The following is a 23,927-nucleotide window of genomic DNA, read 5'->3' as shown; positions in this document are numbered from 1 at the left end:
GCATACCAAAATGCATGATTCTTGGATGGAAAACGTTTGTTTTGGTTAAGTCATAGGCGAAAAAAATAGTTAAATGGAAGTATATGTGAAGAAGAAATTGGGATATGGACCCTTGGTGAGTATAGTCTAGTGTTCACAAAAAGATATGCATATTTCTTTTTACAATAAATCCATAGAGTGGCGAAGTCGCGCATCTTCCGGTAGAGCCCATGGGACCTATGAAATCGAAAAATATGAATGGGTTTCAATGGAGAGAAAGTAATTATCTTCTGGTCCCAGTCTTTATATGCCCCGGATTACACATATGTTGTTTTTGGATTTCATTTATAATTTTTCATGTCAAGAATTTGACGCCACGCTCCCTGCGACTGGCGTGGACAAGACCGATAATCTCCCCATCCAAGTGCGGGTGGTGACGTATATCATTCGCGTCGAGAACAGCGAAGAGTTGTAGTTCACAATGCGGCCTCACACAAAACCTTAAAACAAAAACATTATCAAACTTCTTGATAATGTTAGGAAAAATATCATTTAAATCCACAAACAACATATGTGCAATCCAGGGCATATAAAGACTGGAACCAGAAAATAATTACTTTCTCTCCATTGAAACCCATTCATATTTTCGATCTCATAGGTCCCATGGGCTCTACCGGGAGGTGCGTGACTTCGCCACTCTATGAATCCCTTCACACTCCAGGCCAACAGGGGGCGCACTAGTAACACCAGCAGTCAAATAACATTCCTCCAACAATTGACCGATAATATAGTCCCACATTACAATGAATAATTAAAATGTCCATTTTTCAAAACATTTACATTTAAAAATTACCAAACGACTCCACTTACAGAATCATGTTTGAGTGCATTAGAGAACGATGTTTGGTTGCGATGACGAGAAAGAGGTTCAGTTCCATGCGGAGGGCTATTTGACAGAGTATGTCAACCGGCTTCCGCCCTTTCTCTTCCTCTCCCTCCGCGCTAAGGTAACGTGGTCGCTCCGTGTGTTAGAGGCTCACCTCTAAACCTTTACTTTACGGCGCATTTTTGGTACTTCACTATTATAAGTAAGGCGTTTGTGATGGGTATATTATTATTGCTAAAACGTTGTGTGCCATCTGTCACACTGACGCCTTGAAATGGTATAATATGTGTGTTAACCTGTGAGCTGGTCGGGCCTTAGCATTCGTTAGCATTGAATGCAACGAGTGAAGCATTGCTTCATTTAGTGCTGGCATTTAGCATTGATCCAAAGATTATCCTTGTTCGATGTGAAGTGAATAAATAATTTTAGGAAATGGTTCAACCAATCTGTTCACATGTCCGTGGACAACGGCACTCGCTGTCTTCTAGTATTCATAAACACATGCGCTGGTCAGCTTAGTTGATGGGTTGTCTATTTGATGAGCTGTTCAACTGAGCCTCACAAATCAACGTATGCCGTCCTCCCTTGTCTCTAGATTCGCCATGTCTTCTCACCTGCAGTGGATGGTTATTCGTAACTGCTCCAGCTTCCTCATCAAGAGGAACGGACAGACCTACAGCACCGTGAGTAGTATATTACTACTGTAAACCCTTTCTTGCTATTTCTAGAAAATCCTCTGACGAATATTCATAAATGATCTAAAAATTATACCTATAACCTTATTTCTGAATGTGTATTATTTCTGTATTGTGATATTTATCTCCCTGTATATTTGTTGAACAGGAGCCAAACAACCTGAAGTCCAAGAACTCGTTCCGCTTCAATGGCCTGGTGCACAGGAAGACTGTGGGTGTGCAGCCCGCTGCTGACGGCAAAGGAATCATGGTTGTCCTGAAGAAGCGTGCAGGTTAGGATTAGAATCTGTGGTTTTTTCCAGCATGTAGCCAGAGACATTTATAAATTGTTGCCAAATAAATCGAATTAACAACCCTGAAAGAAAGTTAAAGGCTGATAATGGTCCCACGTTCACGCAATGCAAGTGGGTTACAGACCCGTGACGTCCTTGCGGACCCTCTTTGCGTCCACCGCTAGGGCTGTGATTGGTCCGTTCGCTAAAACCCGACAGACCCCAAACAGGTTCACGACTGCCTCGAAGCGTCTGCATGGTGTACTTGGAACCATAATCAGCCCTTTAGTATATAGTTCTTCCCTGATGATAGGGGCGCTGTGCCACCTTGCTATTTCCAGCGGCACTATGTACAATTGAAAATGGAGCTGATGTGGATAATATGGGGTTTTAAACAGTAATGAATCATAATGGCTTCATTGGCCAGTATAGTCATAGTAAGTGAGCAGTCCTTTCCAGAAAGGGTCGGGAGGGCTTTTATCATCCTGAGGATTGTCTCTTAATGTTGACACTCCAATACTTGCTTCCGATTGAACAGGTCAACGCAAGCCTGTCAGCACATACGAGAAGATCACCATTAACAAGAACTCCCGCGCCACTCTGAGCAGTGTCAGGCACATCATCGGCAAGAACAACTACAGGAGAGACCTTCGCATGGTGAGCGACTCCACGCTGGGCCAATATTAGGACATGGGTGGTCCTTTTCAGAGAGAAGCCATACAACTCCTCCAAAATTAAGATGTAGATATCGTAATTTTCCTTTCACTTTTAATTATTATGAACACAATTATTCAATAGTTATGATTTTCCATACACAAGGACAGGCAGAAATAAAGAGATTAGATATACATTCTAACAAGCCGAACACACAAAGTCCTTCAATTTAGAGTAAAAAGCAGGTAAAAACCTGACCAATGGAACTCTAGTGTGGCTGTAACACCAACACCGGTTCAACTGACTTTTGCTATGCAAACATTGGTGAAAACAATTGAGTTCTTACAGTGCTACACTACCATTCTTACTTCGCAAGAATGGTCCTAGGTAGGGTACCTGCCTAAATATCTTGATACTTAAACGTTACACGGCAAACGCCTCCATCAGGAGTGCAGAGCTCCGCCAAAGAGCTGTAGGGAGTAGTTTGGGTTCAGTGTTCACTGCACACTACTACTGTAGTGTGCAGGCTATTCCCCATGAAGTGAGATTTATTTTCATGTTTAATACAATTTTAGTTAATGTGCTTTCTTTGTTTCATTACACATTTAGGTGTTTTTAACCATCAAAATTTTTCATAACATTAATAATTTCATTATTGTAAATAATTTGATCACGGCCAGTGTTATCAGAGCTTTAACATGGCATGTAGTAATCTGTCCTAAACAGTTTTTTAGTTATCTTAATATATTTGCAACCAGATAAATTATTAAATTATACTTTGTTGTTTTGACACCAAGTTCATAAGTTTTAAGTCTTGAATATAATTTTCACGAGTCATAAATATTGTTTGACGCTGTCGGGAGAGTATAAAGAATTTCAAACCAGTAAATAAAATATTGATTGGCCTCCTGCTTAATTTTATCCAGTTGAGAGAAAATAACATAATCAAAAATATAAATAAATGTTTACTTTACTATGTTTACTATAACCCTCAGGAGGATTATAATCAGACTATACACGTTGGGGTTTAAAATCTGTATTAAATGTGTTCCATCAGGTATTCTTTAATTGAGCTGGTTGAATCCTGCAGATGCTGCCATGTCTTTGTCCAGGTAGTTTTAAGCTAGACACAAGTTGAAATGTCATACATGGCGACTTTATTGAGCAAGTACGGTTCACTTGCATAAGGAGGCCTAAATCAGTAGACTGTGGATGTTGGGGTTCGAACCAAGAGCCTTTCGCCTGCTAGTGAATAACTTGACTATCCTGCCGCCCCCTTTTTATAATGCAAGCAGTTTTAGAAATGTGTTTTGTAATGCGAACTCTGTTCTCCCTTCAGGCGGCTCTGCGTCGTGCCAGTGCCATCCTGAAGAGCCAGAAGCCTGTGGTGGTCAGGAAGAAGCGCACCAGGGCTGCCAAGACCGCATAAATGTCATAATTTGAAATAAAACATTTTGTTTTGAAAACACTGCTTGGTCATTTGTGTTTGATTAGGAGCAGGAGGGTTAATATACGAACAAAATTAAAACATTTAAATTGGCTGATATTAAAGGTCCCATGACATGCCACCAGGTGTGAGTTTGATAAGCCTTACAAGCCTTTTTGAAAATTACTACGTATAGGAGATTACAATAATTTTTGAATTACTATTAATTATTCAACTGTACTGTTCGTAAATATATATATATAGCCTACCATGCAACTGTTTTGGCTACAATTCCTTTAGAGACACTTTCTCGTGCGGACCCAACCAACGCGCCCAAATGTGGCCCAACCAACTCAGCTTTCCAATATTTTGTTCAATTCTAATAGCCTAGGCCGGAGTCCTGCACGGGTCCACTGTTTGAGAACCGCCCTCGACGCACCTGCAAAGTTCAGCAGCAGATCCGCCCCGTCACCCTTGATAATATCAAAATGAAATCCGGGCCCGTTAACTGACCCGTGCCCGCGACAAATCACACGCAAGCTAAAATTATATTATTATATATTATATATTTTTTAACTCGCTCTATTGGAGCACGTATACCCTCTTGCGCTCCGCCTCCAACTATGAGATGGTTATGCGTTCTCACCAAAAGCTGTAAAGCGTTTTGAGCGATAAACGCCCATTCACTTTCTATTAGACATGAGCGATAAAGCGATAGGAGAAATATAACGCTTGAGCGATAGCTTTAAAGCTGTAAAGCTGTAAATGAGAGTTAAAAACAGCTCAACTCTGTGCAAATGAGCTAGCAGCGTTTCGGCTGTAAATGACCGCCAGCCAATCGGAATGTAGATGTCTCTCGCCGGCATGGGTCCCAGTAAACATACGCGAGAACTTTTTCCTAGTTCCTACCACACATTTGTTCCTTCATCATGGTGCGTGAGAGAATAATTGCGGCTATTGCAGGGCATCGTATTTTTCCGCGATTGCATAGCCAACCTGGTCTTATTATAGCCCGATCATTAACTAAAAAACACATAGAAAGACTAAAGCATCCATCTTATGATTTCAACAATGTATGAGGGCATACGCAATCCGCATTACTAAACAGGGATGGTCGCACAGTGGAATGCTGAGGGAAACCATCGGACGAGCGGTGGGTGGAGATGTGCGCTCAATTCAGAAGGGAGATACCGCACAAAAATCTATTTCTAAATTGTCAGTTTGTCGTGTGTCTGCCTGGCATAAATGCTCCCGTTGAGCGGATCTTTTCCATAATAAACAATACTACAAACACACACACACACACACACACACACACACACACACACACACACACACACACACACACACGATAGCGATCAACAAGGCTATAATCTAGCATATAAACAATTGCTCCATTAATTAGTTATTCAGTGTTTCATGTATTTATGCTTATTATTCTTTTTCTATTGACTAAACTTATGACTATCTTGTGTTTTTGTGGCTCGGCATCAGCATCGGCTAACCCTAACCCTAACCCTCAACTACGAGCGTGTAGACAAAAAGCGCGGCTCCTTTAAATGGAAAAGCAAAATCACAAGAGCGATATGAGCTGTAAATGTTTTGGACAGCGTTGCGTTTTGAGCTATTCGGCGATTTTGCATCTTTTACAGCTTTTGGTGTGAACGTACACTTTTCCTGCTGTCGGCTTCCAGACCGTAGTCAAGGAGCACAGGGGAGACGTTCCCTCCAGGGCCTATGTTCTCTCGGGGGCAACACCTTCCACTTTGACCGGCAGTGGGTCTGCTTATAGTGTGGCGAAGTCACGCCTCTTCCGGTAGAGCCCATGGGAACTCGTGAGATCGAAAAATATGTATGGGTTTCAATGGAGAGAAAGTAATTATCTTCTGGTCCCGGTCTTTATATGCCCCGTATTACACATATGTTGTTTGTGGATTTAAATGATAATTATTCATGTCAAGAGCTTAACCGTTTACTGTGCAATTGTTCAAGGCTGTAGAGAAAACACAATGAGAAAGACTACATGTCTCGTATGTGCCGTCACGCTCCCTGCGACTGGCGTGGACAAGACCGACAACCTCCCCGTCGGCATAGCTGAAACACTCCACATGCCCCAATTTATAATGGCTTTCAGCTGTTTTGATGCTTTTATCCTCCCCTTGGAAAAAACCTAACTTTATCAAACTTCTTCACGAAAATGTTTAGTTTTCTTTGCATGAAAATTTTTCATTTAAATCCACAAACAACATATGTGTAATCCGGGGCATATAAAGCCTGGGACCAGCAAATAATTACTTTCTCTCCATTGAAACCCATTCATATTTTTCGATCTCATAGGTCCCTTGAGCTCTACCGGGAGGGGCGTGACTTCGCCACTCTATAGGTCGGAAAGTAGCGGCCACCAATTTTTGACCGGCTGGGTACTTTATTCTTTCTTACACGCAACCGGACTCGTTCATTACTTCACTAAACTGACACGCACACCCTCGCTTGCTCTCCTCGCTCGTCCACTCACTCGCTGTCGTCACACACACACACACACACACACACACACACGCACACGCACACGCACACACACACACACACACACACACACACACACACACACATACACACACGCACACACACACATACACAGCCAGTGATATGCGTACGAGATGGGCCTACTTTCTCGTGAGCACCAGAAACTTTCTCGTGCTCACAAGAAACGTTAAAAAAAATAAATAGCTCATGTCCCTTTACGGTTCCGTACTTTTCTGTTGTGACAATTAAACAATAAAATAAAGTTTATTTTTAAACTCACTTACCTTATTATTTTAGTGAGGACTCATAAATAACTACAAATAACCAATGTTAGGGAAATCTGTTTATGTTTTGTAACACGTTTCTGGAATATCTTTTTTAAATATCGGTCGATATATCGGAATATCGGATTTTGAAATCACCAAATATTTGTATCAGTATCGGCTTTAAAAATCCTTTATCGTCGCGCTCTAATCTGTAGCCTACAGTGCCCGAGAACGTTTGCCCCTAAAGTCTAGATCGTTTGGCTAGTGTGAGCATGCCATCCGTCCTGAAGTACAGTTCAATTCCATGGCCTAAGTACACTTTGGAGAGGTGTGCTCAGGCCACAGTACAGATCGTAATGATTTGACACGCGCACACGCATGGATACGCAACCTGAGCTGGATGACGTATAGTCCATGCGACCCTTCTACCCCATTAAAGTTTTTTTCAATCATTTAAACACGTTTTCTGAAACTATAGCTACATTTCTCAAAACTCTAAACACAAACCTGAGAAGAGTTAATCATTTTGTCAAAACTATACAAATTCTTCTCAAAACTGATTTTTTTCTACCAAACAGTAAACACAGCTATCAAATGAATGTCTCTTAGAGAGCATCAATTAAACACTGGTGTGATCAATTCAAAACACTTCCATCAAAATACTATCTACATATGTTTTGGCTTTATGAGGCCATGTTACATATTCCAATGTATAAAATTGTTTAGAAATAGCTTTCTTTTTTAAAGTTGCAATTAGATGGTGTTAAAGACTTGCCATATTGTAATACAATGCTGTGAATATATCATATAAATATTGCATTGACATAATCATATCAGAATAGAATACAATGCATATTTGTGTATCCAATGAGCTCCAATGGGCTAAATTCACAATCCCAGCTTCCCAGAGTCATACTGTACACCTATAGTTGATGCTGCAACATTGTTCTGACAATACACCAATGTTACCTATTTTGGTAAAGTACAGTACAGTAATTGCACTGATAAGTAAAATGAAAAACACTACAGTAAGAAAATGTTTAGACTGTCTTTCGGGGGATGTAATGATGTAATCAGTGCAAGTACAAGTATAAAAAGGTAACAAAGCAAATATATATATATTTTTACAGTAAAATGGTCAGCTGAACTGACTGCATTAAAAGCTTTTCGTAGGCCAACAAAATATAAAAATAAGAATATAAGTATATAAGTATAATATAAGTGAAACAGATCTACATGTAAATCAGCCTATGTATCCCACCACCAATCCTGATCAGGCCAAAGGACCATATCTACAACACAGTAGAGCTCATCAAGTCCTCTTTAATGCTCTGACACATGATTGAAGTGTTTTGCCAGTTGAGTTTGAACAGGTGAGAAGTGAGTTAGACTTATTGGTAATTAGTTGTTGCGTTTTGAAGGCCAGTGTGATCCAGGTGAACCAAGTGTGCTAAAGCTAAATGATGAGATTTGTGCTTAGAGTTTAGCAAAAATGTGAAAACAGTGGAATTGTGCTTAGAGTTTAGTTGTAGTTGATACATGAGCTTTAAGTTTTCAGAATTGTGTGTATAGTTCAATTTTTTGTGTGTATGCAATTGAGAAAAACTGTAAACAATATTCATGGTGGCAAGCGGTTCACGAGTGGGTTCACGTTGGTGCGATAGCGAAGTTTTTGATCAAAAATCCCCCTTTCCTGACGACGCTGGCTTTCTTGGTTCTCTGGAGAAAGCGGGGCTGCGCACGGAGTCTAGACCTCTTTAGAATAATTTGCATACTCTCAAATGTTTTTATTTTATTATGAATGAAGACACCCTTATGCAAGAATAACTTCACGTCCGAGAGTAGGCTACAAACGCAATTATTTATTTACAAGTGCAAAAACGCCAAATTATTCTTTATTTTGCTGACCACTCCTTTTTTTTTTTTTTTTAAACATATATTTATTCAGAATTTTGTTCATTTTACAGACAAACAATACAAGACAACACAACAAGGCACATATAATGCAATTTGTTCTCACATATAGCACATATAATAGATGTTCTTGTCACAGTAGACAGTGTGTTACAGTCATTGAAATTACATCTGCTAACTTACATTGTTTACAGGGGAGAACAAATGAAAACAAAACAAAACAAAAAAAAATACTCAATCCGTCTTATCATCCAACCAACCATCAACATCCATGTTGTTATTTTCAAGGAAGTTGTAGAAAATGTTCCATACTTCCCAAAACTTGTCAAGTCTATTTTTTGTTGTGTAACTTATCTTTTCCAAAGCTAAGTAAGAAGTCATTCCCTTCAACCATTGTGATGTGGCACAGGGTGTATCTGATTTCCATGAGAGAGCAATACATCGTTTGGCTTCCAGAAAACAAATATTCAGAAGAGACCTAATTTTTTTAGAGGTAGTGAAGTCTTCTGGATAGATATTCAATAGGCACAATTTAGGACTAAGAGGCACTTTCCTGCCACTGATTTGGCTAGCAAGGTCCACCACCTTACTCCAAAAAGAAAGTGTCTTTTGACATTCCCACATACAATGAAATAAGGTACCTTTTTGGTCTTTACATTTGAAGCAGGTATCAGGTATGTTAGGGTTAAAGTGGTGCAATTTAGCTGGTGTTATGTACAGTCTACTTATCCATTTATATTGTAACAGTTTGGAGTTTGTATTTACGGATTGGGTCTGAGCTAGAAAACATGCCTTTGACCATTCCTCCTCAGTTACATTATCCTGCAAGTCCCTCCGCCATGCTTGAAGTGAGCGCTGTGATGATTCTTTAGACTTGCTTACAAAAAGCTCATAGAGTAATGAAACTTGTCCCCTAGAATGTAAAAACTTCAAAGTGTAATCTTCTAGAGTGGATAGGGGGGGAAGCTTCAAATCATTGCTCTGTCTGGAAAGGATGAAGCTTCTAAATTGTAAATATTTAAAAAAATGTTTTGCAGGAATCCCATATTTTGATTTAAGCTCTTCGAATGACATGAGAACCAAGTTTTCATTGTAAAGGTCAGCAACCTTAGCTATACCCTGGGCTGCCCATATTTTAAACCCTGGGTCTGCTCTACCAGGTTGGAAGTCATCATTACCAAAAATTGGAGAGAACCGAGATAGTTTAGCTGTTTCTCCTAGGTATGCAAGAGATTTGTGCCAAACCATTAATGTATTTTTGAGAAAAGGATTTTTAGTATGTTTGATTAGTTTATGTTTTTTAGCAGAGAAGATGTACAGGTTTAAAGGTATGTTTGTTAAATGTGCTTCTATTGAAACCCAAGCTGGAGGGTGGTTTCTCTCAAAATAAAACATTGCTGCTCTGATTTGAGCTGCCCAGTAATACCACTCAAGATTTGGTAGTTGTAAACCACCTCTATCATATGGTAAATACAACAGGGAAAGCCTGAGCCTGGGACGCTTGTTGTTCCATATAAAGTTAGAGAAAAGCTTTTTAAGAAAATTAAAGAGTGAGGGTGGAGGAGCAAGTGGAATAGATTGAAAGAGATAAAGAAACTTCGGTAAAATTGACATTTTCAATACATTTATACGCCCAATCATAGAAATGGGTAGATTTGTCCATCTATTTATAAGTTGGGTGACCTTATCTGTTAAGGTATTGTAGTTATTAGGAACAATTTTGTCAGTGGTAGGGGCAATCTTAACACCCAGGTATGTGAAGCCATTTAGTGAAACCGTAAAAGGAGTAGGAATTGGGGGGTGTAGTCGTTCCCTTTCATTCAAGAATAATATTACAGATTTCGAGTAATTAATTTTGTATCCCGCAAAGGTGCCAAAAAAGTTAATTTGGTCCAATAAAGCTGGTAAAGTCTGTTTCAAATTAGAGCAAAACAAAATGACATCATCAGCATACAGTGCTATGCGATGTTCCGTATCTCCTATCCTTATGCCTTTAAAACTAGTATGGTTGCGAATTGCCATGGCCAGCGGTTCAATTGCCAGGGTAAATAACAGTGGAGACAGGGGGCAGCCTTGTCTTGTGCCCCTGTACAACTTAAAGGGTGCTGAAGATAGCCCATTTGTTAAAACTACAGCCTGGGGGTCAGCATAAAGTAGTCTGATCCAACAGAGAAATTTCTTCTTTATGCCAAATCTTTGAAGAACCTCAAACAGGAAGTGCCACTCCACCTTGTCAAAGGCCTTCTCGGCATCCAATGACAAAATAGCAGTGTCCATACACCCTGAATTTTCAAACAAAATATTAAGAACTCGTCTTATATTATGAAAACCCTGTCGTCCCTGAACAAAGCCGTTTTGATCAGAACCACTCCTTTTTAATCCAGACAAAAGCCTCGTGAGGACAGTTCCTCTGCGTCTCTCTTGTAGATCGCACCATCTTCCAACGTCTTTGTTTAATACGACTGCATCACCCTCCCTAACATGGTGGTCAGCAGCTCGAGCATTTCACTTTCTCCCCAGCTAGATCTGTGGAGACAGTGCAGCAACACCTCTACCCCCAATAAACCGCCAATGTGTGCAGGGTCCGGGAGGGTAAATTGGGGTGCTAGCTCGAGCAGGCAATTAACCTCGGGCAGTGTGAACGTGCGGACCGTGCCGCGAAAAAGGCATGCATAAAACAGCATATTTGGCAGTGTAAAAATGCTCAGTGAGAGAGGGCTGTATCTGAGTAGAATAAGCTGCTCAAAATAAGCAACAAAGTCAGTAAAGTTCCAATTGTATTCTCTGTGTTGTTCTCCATTGTTGTTCCACTAAGCAGCGGATGCTTGGTGATGACGTATGTACAAGAGGAAACCATACTCAGGCCCAATTGAGATTGCCTAGTGCGAGAACAGGCCAGCGGCACAGCGGGGGGTACTAGGGGGTAAGCGTACAGCGGCACAGCGCAGGGGGAGGGGGGGGGGGGACTCGTACTTGAGGTACAGGGAAACTTTGCCTAGTGTGAGTGCGCCCTTGTGTACTGAGTACAGTGGCATCACTAGGCTGTTTAATTAGGGGCTAAATCCCTGGATATTATTTAATTAGCCCCAAATCTTATTTACAAAATAATAAAAAAAAAAATGTACTTGCTTTTTTTTAAAATTATTATTATTATTTTTTTAGCTTGCTTTACACTAGAAACAAACATGGGGATTCCAGGGGCATCTCAAAATAAAGTAGCTTAGTCCTTCTAGGTAGTCCTTCTGGCAAGAGAATAAACGGTTTAAAAACATAGCCAGACTGTTTACCACCTCAAGTGAATTAACCTATCCTATCCCCAGTCATGAATGGAACTTTAGATGTCTGGGGATAAGCAGCACAGCAGTCAGGTAGCTATTTAAAGCTATAATAAACTGCGTATTTTGTGTATTTAGGTAAAGCATTATGAAAAATGTGCATGAAAATAAAGCATACAATTTTTTTTGCATTTTCCCTTTCACTCCGGGCTAAGCCCCGGATATTTCAAAAACCTATAAACGCCCCTGCTTGAGTACGGATGGCGTGCTCACACTAGCCAAACGATCTAGACTTTAGGGGCAAACGTACTCGGGCACGGTACAGATGCCCTAGTGTGATTGGGCCAAGGTTGAGCGGACCTGATCCATGGACCAGGCGTGAGCGAGAGTGACGTGCCTGCGCACGCGCGTGTGAATGTGCGACAGGGTTAAGATGGTATGGTCCAATATAGTGGTGTCTGAAATGATTGGGAAACATATTTACAGGTCAGAAGGATATATAAATGTTTTGAGCCCATTGAAATGTTTTTCATTACCTCTTTTTTCAACCTTTAAAAATAAATCTTTTTGTTTTATTTGAGGGGGGACAAATCTACCTATTCTAAATATTGCCATATAATTTGCCATATTTTGCACAGTCACGGCCATTATCAAAAATGGAAACTCCTTACTGAGCATGAGAAATGTTTTTGAAACTCACCAGATATTGAACATGATTAATTGAAAGGATTGCGGAGGTTTAGCTGCTTTGTGTCCAGTGTCACATCTTCACTGTCTAAGGGCAACTCTCCCACTCTTTACATCCATTTAGTGTCTGCCTTTGTACCGAGGCACGGATAGAAGTGTAATCTAGAGAAGATAAGTCTACTCCCCAGGTACATAGAAAGAACAGACCCATGACCCGTATTATGAGTGGCTTGTGTTTGTCGTAAAATGACCCCTAAATAGGATACGGGAGCTATACAAACCGTTCTGATTCATAGCTTCTGTTAAATAGTTAGCTCTTTTCAGTGCATGCCACCTATTAATATGAATCTACAAGCTAAATATGGATAGGTCATGATTAGATGTGTACTCTTGGTGGGGTTGACTTTCCCCTCCGTGTTGACCCACGTGCCAACATCAGCTCCCATTAATTAAATCCAGAATGTCCCCATCGATTACCTATTGGACAATGTTCCACATGTGGATCTGCCGCCGTGCCCTTTGCTACCGATCAATAGGAGGGGGAGGTGCCTAGCGTGTCATTGGTAGTTATTTATTTCATGTGTTTGTAACTATATTAAATATGGATAAAACCTATAGGCAACGCATCAGTTTATGGTCAGAGACTGACCAGTGGTGAAGAAACCTTTGAATTTATTCCAGAGTCGCCCACTGGCGGCTTTCCCTGTCACGCTTTTGTAGGAAAAAACCCTGTTGCTACTCCTACCCGAGTGAGGCTGATGAGATAGCCCATGGTTGCCCTGCTGATACCCAGCTCTTCTCTTAGTTCTTTATGTACCTGGGATTAATAGCTAGTTATTTGTGAAGATGTGTACTTTTTTCCCCTCTTTGGATATTCAATGCTGTGGTCGCCATGGGAGGATTTAGGCCAGTGTTGCTGTTTTTAACTCTGATTCTGCTGGTGAAACAAAGTTCTACTTTTGAGCTGCAGGACACCATCCATGCTCTGATAGAAGAGAACATCCACCTTCACGACCAGCTGGAGAACCTCACTCAAGCCCTCAGAGAGCTCAAGAGAATGCTGTGGCACCACTCGAATGGTAACGTGATACAGCCAAACATATATGGGATTTTCAATTGACCAATAGACATCCACAATGAGTATTGAATTTATGTATTTATGTAATCCAGTTAATGCTTTATTTTCTGCAAGTATTTCATTTTAAATCTGTAATTTATTGTTCAAGATGAACATCACTTTTTTCAGTTTGAAACATTTTGAATAAAGCTTATTCAAAATTAATTCCCTTGTCAACATCTCTAATGAATTGGTGTGACAAGTTTTTTTCTTAATTTCGTGCTTATTTTGCATATCTTAAATATTTCGTTAGAGTCTCCCCATTGACTCAGTTTTAGTTGAATTCATCTTAACATTCTTAACATTTTACTCCTAACACATTCTAAAGCATATCAATGGTCCCTAAAGTACTGTATTTTTTTTTTTACTAAATTATGTCGTTATTCAAGCTAGCTCTGCTTTTCATCCAGATGAGAATCACCATAGCGACCACCATAGCGAACACCATAGCGACCACCATAGCGACCCCCATAGCGACAGCCATAATGAGGATGCTCGAAGTATGTGGAATGAATGGTCAGCACATGGTGAGTATTATTTTACCCCGTGCCTACCACAGGCTAAAATGCCATTTATTAACTAAGTTTCAGTAAACAATATATTATAAATTAAAGCTAAAGCTTATCGTAGATAAGTTAATTAAAGTTAAGTTAATTAAAGTTAATTTTACAAGGAGATGTTCTTGTAAAATGTTTGCATATTCTTTAGATTGCTATAGCGCCCCCTATGGTCCAATCAGGATACATTTGGGACTGATTATAATCTTAATCCATGTTGCTACACTGAATTTGATGGTAATTTGGATAAAATTAATCCCACATTTGTCTTCTAAAATGGTGGTCTTTTGACCATGTTCTTTGGTCAATAGACATCATCTTACTGAGCAATTAGCCTGCTCCCCAACGGTCAAAAAGTTATTATTTCTAAAATGGAACATTCGGCCAAGGAACTTTGGTCATTTTTGTCACAAGCCACGCCCATTTTGATGCCACACCCCGATTGACCAATGCTTGTTTTCATCTTCAGAATTTTGTCCCTCAAAATCCTACGAGTCGGTCCTGATATGAACAAACGATTTTACTTTTACATTTAGAATTTAAATTTTCCTTCGCATTTCTTATCATACAAACTTACCTTCTCAATATGGTATATATTGGTCCATAAATTCCATATACCAAAGAATTGACCTTTAGTCTAAAGCGTAGCATCCTTAGCGATTTTAGTATTTTCAGAAAATAAAAAATGGCAGTAAATCTATCAGGACATCATAGGTTCTTGAGGCAAATTTGTTACTCATGTATAACAACTGTCATGACTGTTGGTCAAAGGATTCAGGAGATTGCTGGGCAGGGGTTTCTGGTAATGACCCCCCCTATCACAATAAGGGGCCTCACTCTTTGTGCTTGGCCCCATAATTAACGTAGACTCACTGAACACAATAGAAAGTTGTGTAACAGGGCCAATCTTGCCATTAGCCGACATTGATTACATGGCCCATAACACTTTGGGTCACTGTGGCATTGCAACCAAAAGCAGAAGTTGTTTGCATTTTACTTTTTCATTAAACAGTACCTCAATGCTCCACATTGTAGCACCTCAATGGTTTGTATAGTTGTTTTGTACTCATCTTCAGGTCTTAACAAGTTGGCATAATCATCTGGTACCCATTCTACCATTCCCTTACCCCCACCCAACTGCCAACTGTGCCTCCCCTGCAGTGTTGTGGATTAGTGTGTCTGTTATCTCAGTGAGACCCTTAACTCAAGATACTAAAATAGTTTGTTTTTATTCTGTCTCCCCTCTCTGACAGGCATCAGTAAAGAAACCCATCTTCTGTTGGAGCATGCTCTGTGCGGGCATGACCCCCACAACTCTGGAAGCTTCCATGTCCCTACCCCCTCCCTGCTCCTCCTGGCCCTACTGAACATTACCCTGCTGATGTCTGGCTCTATTTAGGCTACACTAGCCTGCCTCACAAATGTATAAATGTACATGGAGGTCATATAGTAGATCTATATTGACTGCATGTAACATTGATCTTGCTGAAATTATGTTGATACTCAGCCATAAAATCTGAGAGTGACTGCTGTGAGTATATCGAGATGTAGGTTCAGTGGCAGACTCGGGGGGGGGGCAGGGGGGGGCGACCGCCCCCCCTGGTGCCTCCATGGTTGAAAAAGTGCCCTCAAGAGTGGTGAATACGAGAGAAAGTGCCTCATTGGCTGCCCTTTACATGTGAAAAAAATGAATGGGTGCCCTCTGGTGCCCCTTCATACAATAAAAGATGACGATGTGCCCTCTAGAGCAAGAATGTGGCCCTTTTATTTTTTCGGCCCTGCCCTTCAAACACTCTGAGTCCGCCACTGTGTAGGTTGGTATGTTTTAAAATCCTTTCATTCATAGGACCCATCCAGTACTTTTTTTTGTCGTTAAGTGGTTATTGATTGGTCTAGATTGGCTTGACTTGTTCATGTGCTGTGAAAAGATTCTATGGAAAATCCAGTGTGGTGGAATGGAGGGTCGATTGCAGCGTCGCAGAGCTGAGGCAGGGCACAACCAGAAACCTGGGGGATATAATGGGGCATATTTAATGCATTAAATATGGGCTCAGAATGTTGATATTATTTCTGTGTATGTAATGGTTTATTCATTTCCATAAACTCATTCGAAGATCCTGCTTGACTCATTAAACCCAGGGACTTTCTCTCTCAATTTGGTCTGAGGAGAAAACGGATGGTTCCAGTGAAAACGTTACAGGCGGCGGTCGAATAGTCTTATGTTCAATAAGGTTATTAACTGAGTTGAAAGGTTCCAGAAGTATCTGAGTGGCAGCCATGATAAGAGCTGATAAGGAGATCAGTCCATCTCATTCAGCCTTGGTTACTCTGGACCATCCACCGGAGGATGGGAGATAAGGCCGTCCCACAACTCCTTGCAGCAGCAATATTTAAAGCCATGCCCCATTCTTTGGTACAAATGTTACCCGAAATGGTTGTTCAATTGAGAATGGTATCTCACGATCACCCTTCTGTCAATTATCATTTATCCAATTAATTAGTATGCTTGTATGAAAATAATGTAGGTCAATAATGTAGGTCATGTCGTGCCGAATGGCACGACATTCTAGAATGAAAACAAAGCCATGACGACAGTCTTCAAATAATTCTTTATTTTCTCTATCACCCATCAACAAGTTTGTAATGGCCAAACACATATAAAAGTTATAAAACTAAATAAAGCCAAATGCATCCAGTAGGATTTACACCTCAAAACAGTGAAACACAACACATGCATATACAACTAAACAGAAAACAAACTAACACAAATAAATAAGATTCAAAGCTGAACCAAACACATCGACCTATTTAGCACCATAATCTGCTTTTAGGCCAAGATTAACTCTTGTTAAATATGGTGTTTACAATGGAATGAATATGACATGATGATGGAACGGACTTTAGCGTCATTAATTCGTTTTTGTCCTGATTTGCTTACTTTAGGTCCATTTCATTGGGTCAGTGTGAGCATCATGCAGTCTTCATAAACACAGAGGGGTCTATGCTTAACTATGCAGCATGTGTAACCTTCATGTGAGTGCGGTGCGTGAGATAAAAGTGGGCCTCTAGTCTATCTCCAGATCGGAGTCGTCGTCCTCATGGAGGTGCTGCACGATGGCCCCGTTGCGGATGGTCTTGGGCATGACGTTGGCTGGTTTGTCGGGCAGAAGACCATACTCCTGCAGCAGGGCCTCCACATCCACAGCAAAGAAGTCCGTCCCCAGCTGGTCAGTGACCCGCACGAAGTTCCCGATCAGGTCTCCGGCCTTGTACACCAGCAGCGCGGGCAGGGCGCTGCCCCGGAACAGGGCGCTGGTGCTGATGGCCCCACTGCGCACGCAGCAGAACTTGACCAGCGGGTACTCCTGCGCCAGGCACAGCAGGCTGCCGCGCATGGCCTCGCAACCTGCCACCTCGTGCTCGTAGATGTGGATCATCACCAGCGTACTCTTGTCCTCGTTGTCCAGGGCTTCCAGGAACTCCTCCCCACTCGCCAGGTCGAGGACCTGCGCAAAGCGCTTCCCGCGGCCCAGCTGCCGGCGCATCTGCTCGATGCGCTGCGTGCGATAGTGCTGCAGGAAGTCCTCGTCGTCCTCCTGCTCCTGCAGCATGTTGTACTCCTGCAGGGTCATCTGGGCACAACAGACAGGCATCTTGAATTGCATGGGCGTTATCAGTTACACAAATATTTGACATTAAAACATATCTATAATTGTATTTTGAACGCCGCTGAAAGGGACATATTAAAACGTGCATCACTTCAGTCAGGTCTATTATAGCTAATTCATTGTTTTTCACCCCACACCAATTGAGGTGTGAACTTTCAAAAAACGGTTAGGAACAATGGATTTATATTATATCCATGGTTATTATTATATATATACGGAAGAGGATTAGGGCCACTCATAAAAAAAAAATAAAGTTCTGATCTTATTCTCAGAATTCTGACATTAATCTCAGAATTCTGACTTTAATCTCAGAATTCTGCGAAAAAAGTCAGAATTCTGACTTTAAAGTCAGAACTACCTGTAAGGACCAACCTCCGTGGGAGAGACACTTTGCTTTATGCATTAGGAGGAAACCACACGCAGAGTAGCCAGTAGCCCTAGCCTACTTGTGCCAAGATGTCTTCCCTTAGCGACTTCGAGGGGTTCCAGAAGATGTGTTGTTTTGGTGCCAGTTTTTTTCAAAGTCATTCTGACTTTTTTCTCAGAATTCTGAGAATAAAGTCAGAACTTTAATTTTTTTAATGTTTTATTTGAATCCTCTTCCGTATATATCTGATTAAAACAAGCTAAATGAAGTCATAAAAACTGGGAAACTACACATTGTTCAACGTGCTTTAGTTAAACCAGGGTCTAATTCTTATATGCATATTTCTACAAAGGACATAGCACATGGCATTCTTCCGCAATTCATTTCTCCGCAGAAATGCTTTTCTCTGAGACCCCGAAAAGCTAAATGTAAGGAAATTAAAGGGGCCGACTCTTCTCCTGTGCTTGTTTGTGCCGACTTTCAGAGGGGAGGTTGAAGGGATGTAGTCCCCAGTGAACACTCAAGAAAATCTAATAATTGGGTTAGTCCGACTATGATTGGATTATTAAGATGCATATATACACTTAAGCAGGCTAAAATCCAACCGAATTGAGTTTCTCATAGTCGAATTAAGACCTCGAGATTATTAGATTGATAGTCGCATTAAGCGTGCATGTTTATGTTCAATCCGATGGGATTGGATTGAACAAAAAAATTGCGTTCTGCGCAGGCTCGAGATCTTTTCTGGGGGCCGTGAGCCGGAAGTAGAAGGAGACGATAGTCATGTTGTTGTCGCCGTTTGAGTACGAGAAACTGCGATTTATTTAAAAAGGTGGCGTAGAAGACGGAGGAAGCTGGTGTCGTGCCAATGTAGTTACCCCTATAATAAATGTATCATCATCAAGATGCATTCAATACACACTACGCTTCGATTTCACCCAAGGCTGAATTAAAAGTACATGTTTTTCTAAATGTTGGTCATCAACAAGGTTGTAAAGTAGTAACTTCGGGCACATCTGTCAAAATAAATGTATTTTTCTTCCGACGTGTTTATGATCTTTATTTTTTCATTGTGCCGAAGCCTAACTTACGGGGATATTCTCTGATACTAAGAATCTTAAAGACTGGTTCTCCGACTCTCTGGTACTTCCACAACAAGTAAAGACTCGTAGTGGGGATTATCTCGGCCATGGTTGAGAACGAATAGGTGGAAGGGAAAGGAACTTTGGCTTTGACTCTCTGAAGTCCAGATTGAACCGCGACATGGAGGAGAAAGGGAGTGTGGCCGTATGCGGACTCCCGCCGGAGGACACACACACACGACACAGACGCCGGCTGCGGAGCCCGTCCGGCGGGAGGGAATCCGCATACAACGAGAGGTTGGAACAATGGAGCGTCGGAGAAATGGCATGGACCCGAACTGACAGCTCTCTACTGAAAACATCTTTCTCGAATATCACCTGAGTTTGTTGTTGCTGGTGACGTAAAGAGGTCAGCCGGTGGCTCAATCACCACTGGTTGGAATGGGTACAGCGCCACCTATCATACCGAGGTATGACATGCTTCGGCTAATGACCCGATTTTCTCACTGCCATGTATACTCGGACAATTGCAGTTGTCCAATTGAGGAGCATAGGCGAACTATGGTTGTAATCGGATTAAACTGTGCATGATAACGTACTGAGTGTAGTGAGGCAAACAATTACCAAAATGCTATCTCCCAAATATTTCTGAACGAGAAAAAACACTTTCTGTGCGCTTATTGAACAATGGGGTTCGACCCCAGACTGCAGGCCAGCCAGGTGGCGGGTTGCCCTGTGACCACAGTAGGGGATCCAGTGCTCATCTCTTACTTTCCCAGCAATCTTTTCTTCAAGCGCCTTCTGCTTCTCCTTGTCGTTCTCCAGGTCGAGGTCTGAGCGGCAGGTCATGGAAAGCTTCTTGATCAGCCTCTCCATCTCCTTCTTCTGCTCCTGCCTCTGCTCCACCTCCAACTGCTTATATTTCCTCCAGTCGTTGATCACCCCCTTCGGGCCTGAGGGACAGATTGCATCCCATTTGGTACTAGGCCTACAACTTTAGAGTTGATGCATTATACTAAATTGTTTTCACAGATGATGTTTGATCAACACTGATTATAATCAACATTATATTGTTATGGGTGTGAGATCGGTCTAAAAACATTATCTTTCACTTCAGATGTATTTTGACCAATTCTGCTGGAGAAGGCAAGGAGAAGACGCATCTTAAATGGTATGGGTCTCTACTAGAATCAAGCCTTACGGAACCGAAAAAAATTGTACTCTCGGATCCAGAAGATGATAACTAAGTCAAAAGCATTGCCTTCCCATTGTGTTTCCTTGGCCAACAGCGAACACAAACCCGGCACTAAATGGTAAACTAAATCCATCCTGTAGATGGTGGTGAGACAAGCTGAAACCTCCTGTCTGCTCACCGTCCTTAGACAAAGTGTCTATAAAGGTTGAAAATCCAACCTATGGAGTTAGACTGGCTACTGTAGAAATACGTTCTGTAGAAAATAAACCTTGACAAATGATTATATCTTCGGAAGAATATATTTGCATTTACATTTAACAAACGCCTTCGTCCAAGGCGACTTACACCCATTTACACACCAACAACGTCCGGATCAGTTAGGGTGAGGTGTCTTGCTCAGGTACACCTCGACACTCAACAAGGAGGAGACAGGGATTGGCCGTTTAGCATCTCATCCCAAATGATTCTGGGTTGGACCCAAATGTTCACAGTCTAACCAATAGTCATCCATGAGCGAGATGCATAACCCTGACATACATCTATAAGAAGGTATAATTCCCTAGCAAGTTATTTTGGGTGAAGGTGCTGAATGTCTTAATAGTTAATAGTATATTAAAACCACAGTGAGGTCTCATCAGTGACCTGTGTTGACGGCACTGCCATCGGCGCTGTACTCTATCTCCGGCTCCAGCACATCAGGGTTACGGATGGTCTTGGCCTCATCCTCCTCCTCCTCATCGTCGCTGCCCTCGCCTTCGCTGCTGCTGTAGTAGTACTGGAGCTTCTCCCCCAGAAGCTTATCGTCCAGTGTCGTCATGGCTACTCCTCAACTGGAAACGGAAAGAGGTTGAAATTGTAAAAAGAAAAAATAGATGCTTACTAACAATACATATTTGAACTTCCCATAGTTTGGCTTGATATTCAAACGTTGGGGGTGTGGCTACTATTTTGATGACTACTTAACACATCACTCTCTCTTTCTGCCTTATCATACATTTATCACATGACTTGCATACTAACGTTACGTTAGATAGATATGCACATACATATATATATATATATATATATATATATATATATATATAAACATGGAGGTATGTCAAATCAAACAGCTTAGCAAAGAGATGACAGAATATGTCAGAATAGGTCACTAAGGGAAGCACAATGGGGGATCGCAAATCCTTGAGCATCAGCCTCCAGATGATTAGTGACAGAAACCACTAAGCTGAAAACACGTCCCATTTCCTCAGGGGAGATCTAGAGTAGATCTAAAGTCATCCATCATTTCAGTCCCATTAAAAAAGACAAATATCTGACAGCTAGCGGCAAGTCATTTCAGACTAGCTAAAAGCTTGACGTTTCAAGCAGAAATGTATTTGCAGTTAAACACAAAGGTGAATTATCCAAGTAGGTCAGCAGCTGACGGCTCCATTGTTGGAGAAGCTGAGGCTCCCATCTGCTGGCATTAGGTCTGAAGGCTAGGCTCTAGAGCTAGCCTCTAGTGCTAACTATCTGTCAACGCCTGACAGCGCAACAAAAAGCCATTTGTTAAATCAATTCAGCTGTCATGATGGACAGGAATATTTCTCGACGATGCATTTTTGAAAAGCTGTATTATTATTATTATTTACATTCGTTTTTATTTTACCTTATCTTTAAAGATATGGATGCAACTCCAGCCGCAGCTCAACAAATCCAATCTGCTGGATTAAAACACTTCCTGGTTGGAGAACAAAATGGTAAACTGCTGATGACGCGCACAAAGAGGGATCGCCCCCACAGCCTGGTGATGATGCTCACAAAGAGGGACCGCCCCAGCAGCCCGTTTCACATCAACTGTGTGCAAAAAAATCACGCATCGTCATTTTAATGCTTCATTTTTAAGTAGATCAAAATCTTTTAAAACATGTTGACAATTACAAGTACGTCCTGTTGTAATTGTACTAGATTTTCACCCACGAAAATGAGAATTGAGATGTTCTCTAATTTCTGGGCTACGTAGCTAAGACACGCCCACCTCATGCATTCATCAACGCATGGTGAGTATGGTAAGTAGGATGAGTAATGTTAGTATGGCAAGTAGGGTGAGTAGGGTAAGTAGGGTTCGTACGGTGACGTGAGTACACTGAGTATGTTGAGTAAGGTGGTAACGTTGAGTATATCAGGCCTTAATTTGTATTGATCTCGATGATTATGGCATACAGCTCATGAAAACCCCAAATTCAGTATCTCATAAAATTTGAATATTGTGAAAAAGTTAAATATTGTAGACTCAAGGTGCCACACTCTTCAAGCAAAGGCTATTTAAAAATGTGTTGGGAGTTTCACAAGGAGTGGACTGAGGCAGGAGTCAGTGCATCAAGAGAGAACTGGTCTGTCCCTCCTTTCATTGGAAATCAAGGTCCCTCAGTCTGGAGGAAGAATTGAGAGGCACAGAATCCAAGTTGCTTGAAAGTCCAATTGATGGTATTGTCAAGAGGAAGACAAAGTGACATGAGACCCAACAATGCAGATGAGCTGAAGGCTGCTATCGAAGCAACCTGGGCTTCCATAACTCGGTAGGGCAACAAGCTGATCGACTGTGCCACTCCGCATTGATGCTGTTAATGCAAAAGGAGTACAATAGGTAGAAATACAAGAACACTTGTCAGAAGGCCTACAATTCTTTTATACTGAATATTGGGTTTTCATGAGCAAGAATGCAAAGGCTTGAAATATGTCACTGTTTGAATATGTGAGTTTCACTTTAATTACTGAAAGTAATTGACTATTCTTCGAGTCTAATTCAGATACACCTGTAGATCATAACACAAGCCCCATGAAAATTGTTATTTAAAAAATACAATTATATTGTTTTTCATTTACACATGGCATCATGCAAGAGTATAACATTTATTTGTATTGAAATAGTTATGGTATAATAAGCATCCCAGCGCATCAGTTTCAAAGTACAGGCAAGATACGCTGTACATTATTGCTCCCTGCCTGCAAATGGTGTCAGCAGAAAGTACACCAGTGCACAAGTTGGTCAGTAATTTTTAAGTATAAGGATTGCATTGCCCGTTATATACTCCAGTATATGCTACATTATTATTTAAGTGTCCATCCAGGGGATAGGGGTCAACAATCCATTACAACTGCATCACTGATAACTTGAACATTTACAGAATAACGTTTAGATTTGAAAACCATTCATCGGTAGCCTATAATCTGAAGCAAGTCCAACTCTAAAAGTTAGCTTTACCCAACCCATGGCACATTTTCTCCTTCGGAAAAGCCTGTACCATCCGTACCAAATAGATGAAAAATACTGTACAATTGTTAATATTTTTGTGACGTTGATTGTTCGACAATTCTAGGTGAA

At 41.1% G+C, this 23,927-nt stretch overlaps 2 protein-coding genes across 3 annotated transcripts; one reads left to right on the top strand and one right to left on the bottom strand.

Moving 5' to 3' along the window:
* Positions 1-965: 965 nt before the first annotated feature.
* rpl28 (ribosomal protein L28) lies at positions 966-3,954 on the top strand. 2 transcript variants are annotated; one of them, XM_079755405.1, is made up of 5 exons: positions 966-986; positions 1,461-1,548; positions 1,709-1,832; positions 2,371-2,489; positions 3,826-3,954. In XM_079755405.1, exons 2-5 carry the CDS (start codon positions 1,468-1,470, stop codon positions 3,913-3,915), a joined length of 414 nt encoding a protein of 137 aa, XP_079611531.1. In that variant the 5' UTR covers positions 966-986; positions 1,461-1,467; the 3' UTR covers positions 3,916-3,954. The 2 variants fall into 2 exon arrangements, with proteins under 2 accessions (XP_079611531.1, XP_079611532.1); XM_079755406.1 differs by lacking the exon at positions 966-986 and adding an exon at positions 1,005-1,067.
* Positions 3,955-16,854: 12,900 nt separating this feature from the next.
* pdcl (phosducin-like) lies at positions 16,855-22,284 on the bottom strand. Its single transcript, XM_079755732.1, has 4 exons — positions 22,212-22,284; positions 21,206-21,393; positions 20,140-20,321; positions 16,855-17,883 (listed from the first exon to the last, which is right to left on the bottom strand). Exons 2-4 carry the CDS (start codon positions 21,378-21,380, stop codon positions 17,317-17,319), a joined length of 924 nt encoding a protein of 307 aa, XP_079611858.1. The 5' UTR covers positions 21,381-21,393; positions 22,212-22,284; the 3' UTR covers positions 16,855-17,316.
* Between the last annotated feature and the right edge of the window lie 1,643 nt (positions 22,285-23,927).

This window comes from Pollachius pollachius (genome assembly GCF_949987615.1).
Source record: "Pollachius pollachius genome assembly, chromosome: 18".
NCBI classification, from domain to species: Eukaryota; Metazoa; Chordata; class Actinopteri; order Gadiformes; family Gadidae; genus Pollachius; species Pollachius pollachius.
This window is presented reverse-complemented; position numbering and strand designations above follow the sequence as displayed.

Coding starts and splice junctions, on each gene's coding strand:
- rpl28 (XM_079755405.1), top strand. CDS start 1,468: ATGTCTTCTCACCTGCAGTGGATGGTTATTCGTAACTGCTCCAGCTTC. Junction 1,549..1,708: donor ACGGACAGACCTACAGCACC/GTGAGTAGTATA, acceptor TTTGTTGAACAG/GAGCCAAACAACCTGAAGTC. Junction 2,490..3,825: donor ACAGGAGAGACCTTCGCATG/GTGAGCGACTCC, acceptor TTCTCCCTTCAG/GCGGCTCTGCGTCGTGCCAG.
- pdcl (XM_079755732.1), bottom strand. CDS start 21,380: ATGACGACACTGGACGATAAGCTTCTGGGGGAGAAGCTCCAGTACTAC. Junction 20,322..21,205: donor TGGCAGTGCCGTCAACACAG/GTCACTGATGAG, acceptor TCTGTCCCTCAG/GCCCGAAGGGGGTGATCAAC. Junction 17,884..20,139: donor AAGAAAAGATTGCTGGGAAA/GTAAGAGATGAG, acceptor TGTTGTGCCCAG/ATGACCCTGCAGGAGTACAA.